This window comes from Dendrobates tinctorius, unplaced genomic scaffold, assembly GCF_039654945.1.
Source record: "Dendrobates tinctorius isolate UK_male_01 unplaced genomic scaffold, ASM3965494v1 ptg000224l, whole genome shotgun sequence".
NCBI lineage: Eukaryota > Metazoa > Chordata > Amphibia > Anura > Dendrobatidae > Dendrobates > Dendrobates tinctorius.
The window spans coordinates 10,986,536-11,002,180 of NW_027361891.1; the positions used below are offsets into that span (position 1 = coordinate 10,986,536).

The following is a 15,645-nucleotide window of genomic DNA, read 5'->3' on the forward strand; positions in this document are numbered from 1 at the left end:
GGGCAAAAGGGACTACAGGGATCTGTACTGGGAGCAGTGGAGACCATAGGGATCTGTACTGGGAGCAGTGGAGACCGCAGGGATCTGTACTGGGAGCAGTGTGGACCGCAGGGATCTGTACTGAGAGCAGTGTGGACCGCAGGGATCTGTACTGGGGGCAATGGGGACTGCAGGGATCTGTACTGGGAGCAGTGGAGATCACAGGGATCTGTACTGGGAGCAGTGGGGACTGCAGGGATCTGTACTGGGAGCAGTGGAGACCGTAGGGATGTGTACTGGGAGCAGTGGAGACCGTAGGGATCTGTACTGGGAGCAGTGGAGACCGCAGGGATCTGTACTTGGAGCAGTGGGGACTGCAGGGATCTGTACTGGACCGATTCTTTTTAACCTCTTGATTAATGACCTTGTGTATGGGATTGAGAGTAAAGTGTCAGTCTTTGCTTGTGAAACCAAACTATGCAGGACATTAAAATATGATCTTGACAGTACAATATTGCAAAACAATCTGGATAAGATGATTGAATGGGCAAACACTTGGCAAATGAGGTTTAATGTAGATAAATGTAGAGTAATGCACCGAAGACAGAGTAATTCTATTGCAGCATATACACTCACTGGCCACTTTATTAGGTACACCTGTCCAACTGTGTGTTAAGACTTAATTTCTAATCAGCCAATCACATGGCGGCAACTCAGTGCATTTAGGCATGTAGACATGGTCAAGACAATCTCCTGCAGTTCAAACCGAGCATCAGTATGGGGAAGAAAGGTGATTTGAGTGCCTTTGAACGTGGCATGATTGTTGGTGCCAGAAGGGCTGGTCTGAGAATTTCAGAAACTGCTGATCTACTGGGATTTTCACGCACAACCATCTCTAGGGTTTACAGAGAATGGTCCGAAAAAGAAAAAAAATCCAGTGAGCGGCAGTTCTGTGGCCGGAAATGCCATGTTGATGCCAGAGGTCAGAGGAGAATGGGCAGACTGGTTCGAGCTGATAGAAAGGCAACAGTGACTCAAATTGCCACCCGTTACAACCAAGGTAGGCAGAAGAGCATCTCTGAACGCACAGTGCGTCGAACTTTGAGGCAGATGGGCTACAGCAGCAGAAGACCACACTGGGTACCACTCCTCTCAGCTAAGAACAGGAAACTGAGGCTACAATTTGCACAAGCTCATCGAAATTGGACAGTAGAAGATTGGAAAAACGTTGCCTGGTCTGATGAGTCTCGATTTCTGCTGCGACATTCGGATGGTAGGGTCAGAATTTGGCGTAAACAACATGAAAGCAAGGATCCATCCTGCCTTGTATCAACGGTTCAGGCTGGTGGTGGTGGTGTCATGGTGTGGGGAATTTTTTCTGGGCACTCTTTGGGCCCCTTGGTACCAATTGAGCATCGTTGCAACGCCACAGCCTACCTGAGTATTGTTGCTGACCATGTCCATCCCTTTATGACCACAATGTACCCAACATCTGATGGCTACTTTCAGCAGGATAATACGCCATGTCATAAAGCTCGAATCATCTCAGATTGGTTTCTTGAACATGACAATGAGTTTACTGTACTCAAATGGCCTCCTCAGTCACCAGATCTCAATCCAATAGAGCATCTTTGGGATGTGGTGGAACGGGAGATTCGCATCAGGGATGTGCAGCCGACAAATCTGCGCCAACTGTGTGATGCCATCATGTCAATATGGTCCAAAATCTCTGAGGAATGCTTCCAGCACCTTGTTGAATCTCTGCCACGAAGAATTGAGGCAGTTCTGAAGGCAAAAGGGGGTCCAACCCCTTACTAGCATGGTGTACCTAATAAAGTGGCCAGTGAGTGTACATAAAATGGGAGTATACTCGGGACTACAGAACAGGAGAAGGACTTACAGTGGGTATGGAAAGTATTCAGACCCCTTTACATTTTTCACTCTTTGTTTCATTGCAGCCATTCGGTAAATTCAAAAAAGTTGATTTTTTTCTCATTAATGTACACTCTGCATCCTATCTTGACTGAAAAAAAAACAGAAATGTAGAAAATTTTGAAAATGTATTAAAAAAGAAAAACTGAAATATCACATGGTCATAAGTATTCAGGCCCTTTGCTCAGTACTGAGTAGAAGCACCCTTTTGAGCTAGTATAGCCATTAATCTTCTTGGGAATGATGCAAGACGTTTTTCACACCTGGATTTGGGATCCTCTGCCATTCTTTCTTGCAGATCCTCTCCAGTTCTATCAGGTTGGATGGTGAACGTTGGTGGACAGCCATTTTCAGGTCTCTCCAGAACTGCTCAATTGGATTTAGGTCAGGGCTCTGGCTTAGCCAGCTAAGAATGTTCATAGAGTTGTATGGTCACCAAAAAGTTCTATCTTCATCTCTTCAGACCAGAGAATCTTATTTCTCATAGTCTGGGAGTCCTTCATCTGATTTTTAGCAAACTCTATGCGGGCTTTCATATGTCTTGCACTGAGGAGAGGCTTCTGTCCAGCTACTCTGCCATAAAAGCCTGACTGGTGGAGGGCAGCAGTGATAGCTGACTTTGTGGAACTTTCTCCCATCTCCCTTCTGCATCAGTGGAGTTCTGCCACATTGATCTTGGGGTTCTTCTTTACCTCTCTCACCAAGGCTCTTCTCCCACGATTGCTCAGTTTGGTTGGACGGCCAGGTCTAGGAAGACTTGTGGTGGTCCCAAACTTCTTCCATTTAAAGATTATGGAGGTCACTGTGCTCTTAGGAACCTTGAGTACTGCAGAAATTCTTTTGTAACCTTGGCCAGAACTGTTCCTTGCCACAATTCTGTCTCTGAGCTCCTTGGCCAGTTCCTTAGACCTCATGATTCTCATTTGGTCTGACATGCACTGTGAGCTGTGAGCTCTTATATAGACAGGTGTGTGCCTTTACAAATCAAATCCTATCAGTTTAATTAAACACAGCTGGACTCCGATGAAGAAGAAAAACCATCTCAAGGATGATCACAAGAAAATGGACAGCATGTGACATAAATATGAGTGTCTGAGCAAAGAGTCTGAATACTTATGACCATGTGATATTTCAGTTTTTCTTTTTCAATAAATTTGCAAAAATTTCTACATTTCTTTTTTTTTCAGTCAAGATGGGGTGCAGAGTGCACATTAATGAGAAAAAATGATTTTTTTTTTAATTTACCAAATGGCTACAATGAACAAAGAGTGAAAAATTTAAAGGGGTCTGAATACTTTCTGGACCCACTGTAAGTATTCTGGAGCAGTACTCAATGTCAAGCAGCCGCCGTAAAAGCAAACAAGATTTTAGGATGTACTGTATAAAAAGAGAGATAAAATCCTGCGATCCCAAAGTATTATTACCCTTTATAAATCACTGGTGAGCCCACATCTAGAATATGGGATCCAGTTTTAGGCTCCACATTTTAAAAATGGTATTCAGAAGTTATAATCAATACATAGCTGGGCAAGTAGATTATTACAAGGGATGGAAGTCTTCTCATATGATGAAAGGTTGGAAAAGTTGAGCTTGATTACCTTAGAAAAAAGATCTCAGATGAGATCTCATTTATATGTATAAAATATATGTGTGGTGAGTTCAAAGGACTTGCACATGACTTATTCCTTCCAAGGAGCATAGTAAGGACCAGGGGCACTCATTACGAGTGGAATAACGGCATTTCCGGCAGCTAAATAGGAAAGGGTTCTTTACAGTTAGAGCAGTCAGATTGCAGAATTTCCTATCACTAGATGTAGTAGTGGCCAACACTATAATAGCTTTTAAAAAGGGGCTGGACCATTTCCTTAATACACATAATATTGTGAGTTATAGTTAATTTAGTGACTAAATGTAAAATTTGTGGAGAAAGGTTGAACTTGATAGGCCTAGGTCTTTTTTCAACCTATGTAGTTATATAACTATGTAAAAAGTTCAGTGGCTCAGTAGTTAGCACTGTAGACTTGCAGGGCTAGGTTCTTGGTTTCAAATCTCACCCAGCACAACATCTGCACATGTTTGCGTGGGTTTCCTCTAGGTTCTCCAGTTTCTTCCCAAACTCCAAAGACATATTGATATGGAATTTAGATTGTGGGACTCAATGGGGATAGTAATGATATTGTCTTTAAAGCACTGTGGAAATAAATGGTGCTATATAAGTATAAAAATGTAAGTGAGTAACATAAAGTATGACAAAAAAACAACAAAAACCTGTGAGGCGTGCACAGGAAGCAAGGAGCAGGAGATGGGTCGGGAGATGGGGAGGTCAGCAACCCCGCATGGAGGGGCTGGAGGAACCATGCAGGGGCGCCAGAATTAGTGTTACACAAATAATGTTTAAGCTGATGTACTGGAGAATCACAATCCTTTTTAAAACTGTAAGGTGTTCTCTTTTTGACTAAGGTTAATAGTGGGATGGCAGTCACTATAATATCAGAGGACCGAACCAAGGCATTTGTCTGGTAAAACAAGTTTCCCTTAGCTTGAGCAGTGTAGGAAAAAAATACCAGATGACACAGGTGACCAATACTTTTACACCAGATACCCACGCTTCCCCAGTGCCTTAAACATATTAGAGATGAGGTGTCAGAGAGGGAAGTATGTTTCACTTATGGGGGAGGTATAAAATGTAGTAAACCACTCTGGGACCATTTTTTCAATGTATCCTAAGGTCAGTGGTGATCTTGTAAGGGGGTACGGTGGCAAGTTCATGCACCACCCTCCTTGCGTACATCCCTGAGAAGCTGGTATATTTTATGTGTCTTGTAATATATATATATATATTCGTGTGTGGAATAGATATAGGAAAAGTGTAGGATTTAGATTTAGCCCACTAGGGGGGCACAAAAGAGTAAGATAGGACTAGATAAGACCAATAGGATTTAGCTAGTTAAGAGGGGCCAACTAAGGATAGTTGGGGGAGCTTCCTGGGTTGTCAGTAAGGACTGAGAACTAGGACAGGACAGTTGTGTCCCGTAACATTGAAGTAAAGGAGCCCACTCGTCCAGGGCCTAGGAGCCGACAGTCACTCGGTAGTGGAGGAATACAGGGCAGCATCAAAATGGTAGCTGCTAACTTTGTGGGAACAACCCTTAACATCTGAGGTCTACGACCTGGCAAGGATTGGAAGAGCCATCCTTCGACTTCACCTTTGGAGAGGAAAGTGGGCGGGGAACTCCTGAAGCAGGTTAGTCTGACCAGTCAGGAGGTTGCGGCACCGAAGGCGTTGGTACAACGCTGCAATATTCTTGTTGAAGTGAGGGACAGTATAGGGAATAGAATGGTGATGTTCTGCAAAGAATCTTGTGCTGTTTCTGTGACTAATCGGGATGAGCTGAGTAAAATCGTTTTGATAAAGTTGAACCTGGACTGTCATTGTGTAGTGCTGAAGGGAAAGAAGGCCCAGCAGTCTGGAGAGGACCCCTCCTTACAAGTAAGTGCGCTACAGAAGGGACAATGTATTGCTGTGATGGGAGGCCAGGGTGCGACAGAGCAGCCATCGTTAGCCACGACTACAGCCCTGGCCCCTCTTTCAATCTATTGAAGCTATCATTAAAATTAGGTTATAGCCTACTTTGCCTGGTTCTTTTAAGTCAATCATACAGGATGTACTTTGATAACTCCTTGTGGTAGCAAGGGCTGTAAATCATGCTCATAGAAGAGCTGGTCTCTGATGACCAAGGTGCTTCAGAAAAGTGCGTAAAAATCTGATGATGATTGATTCTTTCTCAGGATTCCCCTGATTTTCAAAATCTCTGAACATACAGTAATCCTCCAAAACGCACATGGTTCTCGAATTGAAGAGGAGTTAACACTTTTAGAGTTTCTACCCATCTCCCAATCTCACCCTTCCCCTTTTTTCCTCTTCTCTTTCTTCTCTCCTTTCTATCTGTCTTTCCTTTTTTCTTTTGTCTACTCTTTTTCCTCTTCCTTTCTCCAACTGTAAAGTCCTTGTTTCTTATAGTCAATAGATGACTGGGTACCCTTGGCAAAGGCTCGAATCTCAAGTCCAGACCATAGGTTATACAGTACATAATGTTTTGTCCCTTCTCCTTTTTTCTACTCTTTCTTCTCTCCTTTCTATCGGTCAGTCTTATTTTTGTCTACGTTTTTCCTCTTGCTTTTTCCAACTGTATAGTCCTTGTTTCTTATAATCAATAGATGATTGTAGAAGTCCAGTATGTAGGTTATATATAACGTTTTGTCCCACTATGATCTCAGGTACTTATGTTACTGAGTCTTTAGAATAAATGTATTACCGTACTAGTTTAGTGGTACAGTTAATCTCATGCCGATTAACAGACTTCAAAGCTGATTTTTAGTGACTGGACAATTCCTTAACCTAGTGTTATAATAAATGGATTTGTTGGATAAACATTTACATAAAAAACTTTCTATATATCATAGATATGATAGCTTCTTAATCAGGGTTGGCTTTCAGAGAGAGCACATATTGCTTGTGCCTCCACCTCCCAACCTTCCTGATGGGTGTTTGGTGAACCTATATACAAATATACACCGGCGCTCACCTAGGTTAAGTTGTAGCTGTGGGTGCCTAAACAAACTCTGTGCTTAGTTTGTTAGGGTGAAACACTAAATAAATTGCAAAAAAAGGGAACCTGCTCTTACAACTGTAATAGATCATTAAGGTTTAAATACAGTCCAGAAAACAACGCTATTAGGCCGGTTTCACATTTGCGGTTCCGGGAGCAGCGACGGCCTGCGCACGGCCGCCGCTAAGCCCCGCCCTCTGCCGTGCCTCCGCCGGTAGCTCCGCCTCCGGGCGCATGACGCTGCATGCATCATGCGTCCCCTATCTTTATCACTGAGGACGCAGGCCATGCGCACTATGCGTTTGGCGACGCCTGCGTCCTATTGACAGTGCGCCGAGTGCAACCAAATTGCAACAGGTTGCGTTTGGCGCTGGTTGGCGCACCGTCAAAAGGACGCAGGAGCCGCCAAAATGCATACTGTGCACGGCCTGCGTCCTCAGTGATAAAGATAGGGGACGCATGACGCATGCAGCGTCATGCACCCGGAGGCGAAGCTACCGGCGGAGGTGCGGCAGGGGCGGGGCTTAGCGGCGGCCATGCACAGGCTGTCGCTGCACCCTGAAATGCAAATGTGAGACCGGCCTTAATTGGAATTGTAAAAGTTAAAACAATAAAACCAACATGATAAATATATAAAAACACAGTATTACACCTGTCCTTAATGCTCAGAAAGCCGCAAGTGCAAAATATGTGATAGTCTTTCTAGGAGTTGTTGCTTACCCCTTTGTAGGCATGGGTTAATCACTGCGGTGCTGAGAGAGACTGGAGCCGCTCTATAAGATGTAGATACACGCCAGGAGACAGGGGCAGGTGCGGGCGTGCGGCTAGGCAGAGCCAGGGGAGCTCCGGCCGGTAGCGTCCCTGGTTACCAAGTGGGAAAGGGGAGGAAGGAGGTGATAGCTTGTGCAAGGCTAGTGACGTCACTGCCGCAACGGAAAGCGTGAAGAGTCAAAAGACAACGGACGCGTTTCGAGAGACGCCGTCTCTCTTCAACAGGGTTACCGTCTATGCCCTCACACTAGGATTATATATATGCTCACGCTCCACTCACATACAGCTCCTGCATGAGTTTAAGCTATCCAGCATTAGCTAAGTCTAGGAGGCATAAGTCCCATCATGTCTGACACTAAAACCTATCTAGCTGAGAATTATAACTATCTCTTTTGAAGTCTGAGCCAGCTGTTGGCTCTGCTTGCCCCATAACTCACATAGACTTGCATCTACATGTTTTATATCTGGTCGTGACAGATAATAAGGAGACTTTCAGGTTACAGAGGGCTTCACTTTTGTATCCAGAATTACCGAGTCCCCACTACTTTTTTGCCCAGCCAACCTTACTCCATTCCAGGTTTAATACATACATACTGCATAATTTCATTTGTACTATCAACAGTATTAGCGGTATGTAATTCAAAATATAATGCAACTTACCTCTTTTATTGAATTGGGGGAGGCCAGTGTTGTTACAATCCAGACTTGTGTGGTAGCAGTAGACAGCAGACTGTCATTATGGTGCTGGCTTATAGTATCAGTATCTTGGTCTACACGTGTATTCACATGGTTTGTCTCAGTGGTGTTGGCAGTTACAGTCCAGTGGGTAATGGTAGTGGTTGAAGCAAACGTCTTTGTTGTTGGGCTCACTGTGGTTTGATCATAATCTGAGGATCAAATAGAATTTGTTACACGTTTTGCTTTACTTAAATGGCATGAGTGAGACAGTGCAACAGATTTTCAATTTACACAAAATGTATCAATATAGTTCAGATGACCTGATAAATTTGGCATAGTTTGTTGGGTATGCAAGCTGGACATGCTTCTCTTCCTTGAGCCATCTTATGGCCTTCATATGTGTACACCAATAACTAAGCAGAAAATGAAATACTTTTAATTAATCTGGAAAATTTTCTGATCTGTTTAAATGATGGTTATCCAAAATTATATAATACATTTCTTCCTTATTGATATTTTGGATGATAGATAAATCTAGACGCTATATTATATGATCTATAGCAGTCTCTAGATTGGCAAATCTCTGCTCTACTCCTTTAACCATTTTATTTTTGGACAAAACATATATCGAAAAAAGGAATAACCAGAAGTAGTTTGAAAGGGTCTTAAAAGCATGGTCACACTGGTGGGTAGTAAGTTATTTTAAAACTTTAGACAAAAGAGGGTGTTCTGTCTCCGACATTTAATTCACAACCTTTGACTGTCTATCTATAATAATAAATGCCCTAAGCAGCTTCCGGTTGTAACAACTTCCATCCAGTTGTAACCGGTGACGTCACCACACACACACGCACATGTTAACCCTCAACACACCACACCGCCTCAACACACACTCCTCTCACCTTTCACCTCCACTCATGTCCACTCATTCTTTCACTCCACATACGTTCCTTTATCTCACTCCGTTTCTCATACTCACACCGTCATCGTCGCTGCCCCGACATCTTCCTCCGCCGCCGCGATCCAGGATCCAGACGTTCTCCAGGCCGCCGACATGTTCTTGCGGGACGCCATCTTGGATGTCGTGAAATCCCGCGAGATTCAAGATGGCGTCGCCGCAACAATATGTCGCTGGCGTGGACGACATCGGGATCCAAAAAGATGGCGTCGGCGAAATCTCGCGAGATTACGCCGACACCATTTTGGATCCCGATGTCGCCCATGCCAGCGACATGTTGTTGCGGCGACGCCATCTTGGATGTCGTGAAATCCCGCGAGATTCAAGATGGCGTCGCCGCAACAATATGTCGCTGGCGTGGACGACATCGGGATCCAAAAAGATGGCGTCGGCGAAATCTCGCGAGATTACGCCGACACCATTTTGGATCCCGATGTCGCCCATGCCAGCGACATGTTGTTGCGGCGACGCCATCTTGGATGTCGTGAAATCCCGCGAGATTCAAGATGGCGTCGCCGCAACAATATGTCGCTGGCGTGGACGACATCGGGATCCAAAAAGATGGCGTCGGCGAAATCTCGCGAGATTTCGCCGACGCCATCTTTTTGGATCCCGATGTCGTCCACGCCAGCGACATGTTGTTGCGGCGACGCTATCTTGAATATCGCGGGATTTCACGAAATCCAAGATGGGGTCCCGCAAGAACATGTCGGCGGCCTGGAGAACGTCTGGATCCTGGATCGCGGCGGCGGAGGAAGATGTCGGGGCAGCGACGATGACGGTGTGAGTATGAGAAACGGAGTGAGAGAAAGGAACGTATGTGGAGTGAAAGAGTGAGTGGACATGAGTGGAGGTGAAAGGTGAGAGGAGTGTGTGTTGAGGCGGTGTGGTGTGTTGAGGGTTAACATGGCAAGAGGTGTTAACGACGTCGGCGAAATCTCGCGAGATTTCGCCGACGCCATCTTGCATTCGTGAAATTGCGTCATTTACCTCACGCCGACTTGCTGTGCGGACGCTTGGCATTGCCTGTACCACCATAACTACTGCTGCCTTGGTCCTATGCCTGTTTACTGCCGGTGTCTAATTACTGGACCAATTTGCCTGTACCGCCATAACTACTGCTGCCTTGCTCCTCTGCCGGTGTCTAATTACAGGACCAATTTGCCTATACCGCCATAACTACTGCCTTTGTCCTCTGCCGGTGTCTAATTACAGGGCCAATTTGCCTATACTGCCATAACTACTGCTGCCTTTGTCCTCTGCCAGTGTCTAATTACAGGGCCAATTTGCCTCTATCGCCATAACTACTGCTGCTTTGGTCATCTGCCTGTTTACTGCCGGTGTCTAATTACAAGGCCAATTTGCCTCTACCTCCATAACTACTGCTGCCTTGCTCCTCTGCCGGTGTCTAATTACAGGGCTAATTTGCCTCTACCACCATAGCTACTGCTGCCTTGCTCCTCTGCCGGTGTCTAATTACAGGGCTAATTTGCCTCTACCGCCATAACTACTGCTACCTTGCTCCTCTGCCGGTGTCTAATTACAGGGCTAATTTGCCTCTACCGCCATAACTACTGCCTTTGTCCTCTGCCGGTGTCTAATTACAGGGCCAATTTGCCTATACTGCCATAACTACTGCTGCCTTTGTCCTCTGCCAGTGTCTAATTACAGGGCTAATTTGCCTCTACCGCCATAACTACTGCTACCTTGCTCCTCTGCCGGTGTCTAATTACAGGGCCAATTTGCCTCTACCGCCATAACTACTGCTGCCTTGCTCCTCTGCCGGTGTCTAATTACAGGGCCAATTTGCCTCTACCGCCATAACTACTGCTGCATTGCTCCTCTGCTGGTGTCTAATTACAGGGCCAATTTGCCAATACCGCCATAACTACTGCTGCCTTGCTCCTCTGCCGGTGTCTAATTACAGGGCCAATTTGCCTCTACCGCCATAAGTACTGCTGCCTTGCTCCTCTGACTGTTCACTGCCTGTGTCTAATTACAGGGCCAATTTGCCTCTACCGCCATAACTACTACTGCCTTGCTCCTCTGCCGGTGTCTAATTACAGGGCCAATTTGCCTCTACCGCCATAACTACTGCTGCCTTGCTCCTCTGCCGGTGTCTAATTACAGGGCCAATTTGCCTCTACTGCCATAACTACTGCTGCCTTGCTCCTCTGCCGGTGTCTAATTACAGGGCCAATTTGCCTCTACCTCCATAACTACTGCTGCCTTGCTCCTCTGCCGGTGTCTAACTACAGGGCCAATTTGCCACTACCACTTCATAACTACTGCTGGGCAATTACAGGGTCAATTAGTATCTGTTTACTCTACAATACTCCAGGACGCCTTCTTCACTGCCAGATAACTGCCAAATAGACTCCTTTACCTGTGCCAACATGAGTCATAACAAAAAGTATGCCAATGCCAGTGAAAGGAAAGCAGCTTTAGCACTACGACAAAAACAACGCCATGCTAATGAGACTCCTGAGGAAAAACACCATTGCCTTGAGAAGATTAAGGCTTATAAATGCCGTCGCCTCACACACGAATCCCCTAACTCTAAATCTATTACATTGGCTGAAGAAGCCTCTGCACGCTGTCACCGCCAACAACAGACGGCTTCTTCCTCATCATTATTAGTAGACTCACAACAGGATGCTTCCACATCAGCATGTGGAACAAGTTACTACCACACTTCATCCTATATGCCGTTCACTGACATAACTAATCAGCAATCTGTTTCTTCCCTATCAATACCACCATTAGTCAATACCAACGCACAGTTTCTTCACATACAAGCTGCAGTTAGCCCGCAGAAAGTGCAACCAAGACAAATATACGTTGGTCTCAAAACTAGGCGCACCCCATCGGTTGGACATGCACTTCTACTACAACCTCACATTTTCACTAATGATGAAAATAGTATTACCGAACACAGCTGTGGTGACATGACCCATGTATGTGAGCATTGCGAAGCTTTGCATTTTGTAGCAGAGATACCTTCTGATAACAACTTTACACTCTGCTGTCAGAAGGGTAAAGTCCATGTACCCATACTACAATATCCTGATGTCTTTACACGTTTGCTGAAAGGGCAAAGTGAATTTAGCAAAAATTTCATGGATAATATTCGAAGTATTAACAGTTCCTTTGCTTTTGCCTCCATGGGTGCAAATATTTCACCACCTCCTGGATATGGCCCATACTGTTTCCGCATACATGGCCAGATCTATCATAGAACTGAAACACTACATCCCTCAGATGACCAGCAACGCGCATTTGCCCAACTTTACATTCTCGATACCATTACCGCAAACGAACAACGCTTACGATGTAAAGAAAATCAAAAATGTCATCCTACATTGATGAACATTATTGCCCTTCAAATCCAAACTATTAATCCTTTTGTGGAAGCTTATCAAATGTTACGTGATGTGGAAGAACAAGAAAAAATTAAATCTCTACAAAACGGAACTGTCATGCCAAACATCACTATGGCTATTAAACAAGATTGTACTCAAGACCCTCGACGCTACAATAATCCCACTGTCAGTGAAGTAGCAGTCGTGTTTCAAAATGACAATGGTGAGCCACTAATGTCCACTCGCAGGATTTCAGAATACTCAAGATGGCATGGCCGCAAGAACATGTCGCCAGCGTGGACAATGTCGGGATCCAGGATGGCGCTGGCGGAAGAAGATGTCGGGGATCGTGGAGCAGCGACGATGACGGTGTGAGTATGAGAGACGGAGTGAGAGAAAGGGTCGTATGTGGAGTGAAAGAGTGAATGGACGTGAGTGGAGATGGTGAAAGGTGAGAGGAGTGTGTGTTGAGGCGGTGTGGTGTGTTGAGGAGGTGTGTGTGTATTGAGGGTTAACATGGCAAGAGGTGTGTCACTATCCTCTCGATGCGATAGCTTCGGGCCTTAATCTACTATAATAAATGCGCTAAGCAGCTTCCGGGTTGTAACAACTTCCGTCCAGTTGTAACTGGTGACGTCACAGCACACCTCTTGCCATGTTAACCCTCAACACACCACTGCTCAACATACACTCCTCTCACCTTTCACTATCTCCACTAATGTCCACTCGCAGGATTTCAGAATACTCAAGATGGCATGGCCGCAAGAACATGTCGCCGGCGTGGACAACGTCGGGATCCAGGATGGCGCCGGCGGAAGAAGATGTCGGGGATCATGGAGCAGCGACGATGACAGTGTGAGTATGAGAGACGGAGTGAGAGAAAGGGTCGTATGTGGAGTGAAAGAGTGAGTGGATCTGAGTGGAGATGGTGAAAGGTGAGAGGAGTGTGTTGAGGAGGTGTGTGTGTATTGAGGGTTAACATGGCAAGAGGTGTGTCACTATCCTCTCGATGCGATAGCATCGGGCCTTAATCTAGTTTTGATAATATTTACAATGATTTGCTGTGAATATCCATAATGTTCAGTTTCAGCCATAGATTTAGTGTTTTCATTGCTTTTGGCTCCATCTCGTGACCAGAGTCATAACTGCAGGGTCATTGTATATTTACTTTCATTTTTGCTTCTATATTTCCCTCTCTTCACAATGCATCCTGGGAAAGCTTGCAAAGCACCCTGGTAAGTTTGCAAAGCATTATGGTTTAGTCCAGCCCCCATTTTCCCTCCAGTCCTCCATTTTCTATCAAGCCTGCATTCTGGGAACATCTCATTTCTCTTCCCTCTTGTGTCAGCATCGCTGGTAGGTAATCACGCTTCCCACATCTAATTCCTGTCTTAGATCACCCTGCTTAGTTAGCTCTCCCCTGGTTAGCTATTAGTGCAGATAATGTATATTAAGTATTCCTATGAATCCAGTACTGATTGCATTTATATGTTTTACTTGTAGTTCCACCGCGTCAATATACCACCACGTTCAATAAAATACAGAGTCAACCTACAATCTCCTTATTGGACCCCGGTATAGCAGTTTAGCTGCCTGTTAAGCTACATGAATTCTGCTTCAATTAGTGAGGACAGAACAGGGGAACTAAATGAAACCATTGCATTATACCATAGGTGGAATATAATGAGAGCTATCTGGGCTACTGCCCGGGGTCTGAGGCTCTGGACAGCCCATGGCCAGATTGCCCTCATTATAATGTTTTGAAATGTATCCAGACTATGAGCTTTCCTGGAGCTCCGCTGCTGATGATACAGAATAGCAGCGCAGCTCCCTTAACATCTGCTGTGACGTTCAGCGCAATGACGTCATCAGCTGCATGCGCCAGTATGTACATGCCACAATTATAAGTGGAGTCTAAGAGACAGGAGCAGAGTGATAGGGGAACGGAAGCAAGGGGAGTATGAGATGTGTGCCTCATATATAGGCTATGTGAGGCCTTGTGCTGTACAGCTGTGCTCAAAAGTTTACATACCCCAGCAGAATTTTTACTTTCTTGGCCTTTTTCAGAGAATATGAATGATATCACCAAAACTTTTTCTCCACTCATGGTTAGTGGTTGAGTGAAGCCATTTATTGTCAAACTACTGTGTTTTCTCTTTTTAAATCATAGTGACAACCCAAAACATCCAATTGACCCATATCAAATGTTTGCATACTCTGGTGATTTTGGGCTGATAACATGCATAGAAGTTGACACAAATGGGTCTTAATGGCTACTAAAGGTAACATCCTTACCTGTGACCTGTTTGCTTGTAATCAGTGTGTGCATAAAAGCTGAGTGAGTTTGTGAGATCCAGACAGACTCTTGCATCTTTCATCCAGACACTAACATTTCTGGATTGTGAGTCATGGGGAAAGCAAAAGAATTGCCAATGGCTCTATGAGGAAAGGTAGTTAAACTGTATAAAACAGGAAAGGGATACAAAAAGATATCCAAGGAATTGATAATGCCAGTCAGCAGCGTTCAAACTGTGATTAACAAATGGAAAATCAGGGTTTCTGTAAAAACAAAACCACGGTCAGGTAGACCAACAAAAATTGTTCGGGATGCAAAGAAAAACCCACAAATAATATCCGCTGAAATACTGGACTGTCTGAAAACTATCGATGTGGCTGTTTCAAGATGCACATTAAGGAGGCACTAGAAAATAAATCCATGATTAAGACCGTTTAGGTTGAAACATGTAGATTTCCTTCCCTGCACTAGCATTGGTTTTTCCATACATCTGTGCTTTTTTAATATAATGGCTTAATAAATGTCAAGTTTTAAGAATCATATCTCCTGTGGTCGGTGAAAATAAATGGGCTGCACGGTCGACTCGCCAGAAGAAAGCCATTACTGCGCAAATGCAACAAAGTATCTCACCTGCAATATGCAATACAGCACAGAGACAAGCCTCAAAACTTCTGGAACAAGGTAATTTGGAGTGATGAGACCAAAACTGAACTTTTTGGTCACAACCATAAACTTTACATTTGGAGAGAGGTCAACAAAGCCTATGATGAAAGAAACACCATTCCTACTGTAAAGCACGGAGGTGGATCATTGATGTTTTGGGGATGTGTGAGCTACAAAGGCACAGGAAACTTGGGCAAAGTTGAAGGAAAGATGATTGAAGCATGTTATCAGCAAATACTTGAGGCAAATTTGTAATCATCAGCCCGGAAGCTGCGCATGGGATGCACTTGGATGTTCCAACATGACAACAATCCAAAACACAAGGCCAAGTCAACCTGTCATTGGCTACAGCAGAGCGAAGTGAAGGTTCTGGAGTGGCCATCTCAGTCTCCTGAC

The 15,645-nt window shown here is 44.8% G+C and overlaps 1 protein-coding gene across 1 annotated transcript in view; it reads right to left on the reverse strand.

Moving 5' to 3' along the window:
• PTPRB (protein tyrosine phosphatase receptor type B) overlaps window positions 1-15,645 on the reverse strand; it is a 173,366-nt gene that overhangs the window by 139,033 nt on the left and 18,688 nt on the right. Inside the window, exon 2 of the mRNA XM_073555525.1 lies at window positions 7,953-8,179. Within this exon, the coding sequence (XP_073411626.1) occupies window positions 7,953-8,179 (227 nt within the window). The remainder of the gene's footprint in view (window positions 1-7,952; window positions 8,180-15,645) is intronic.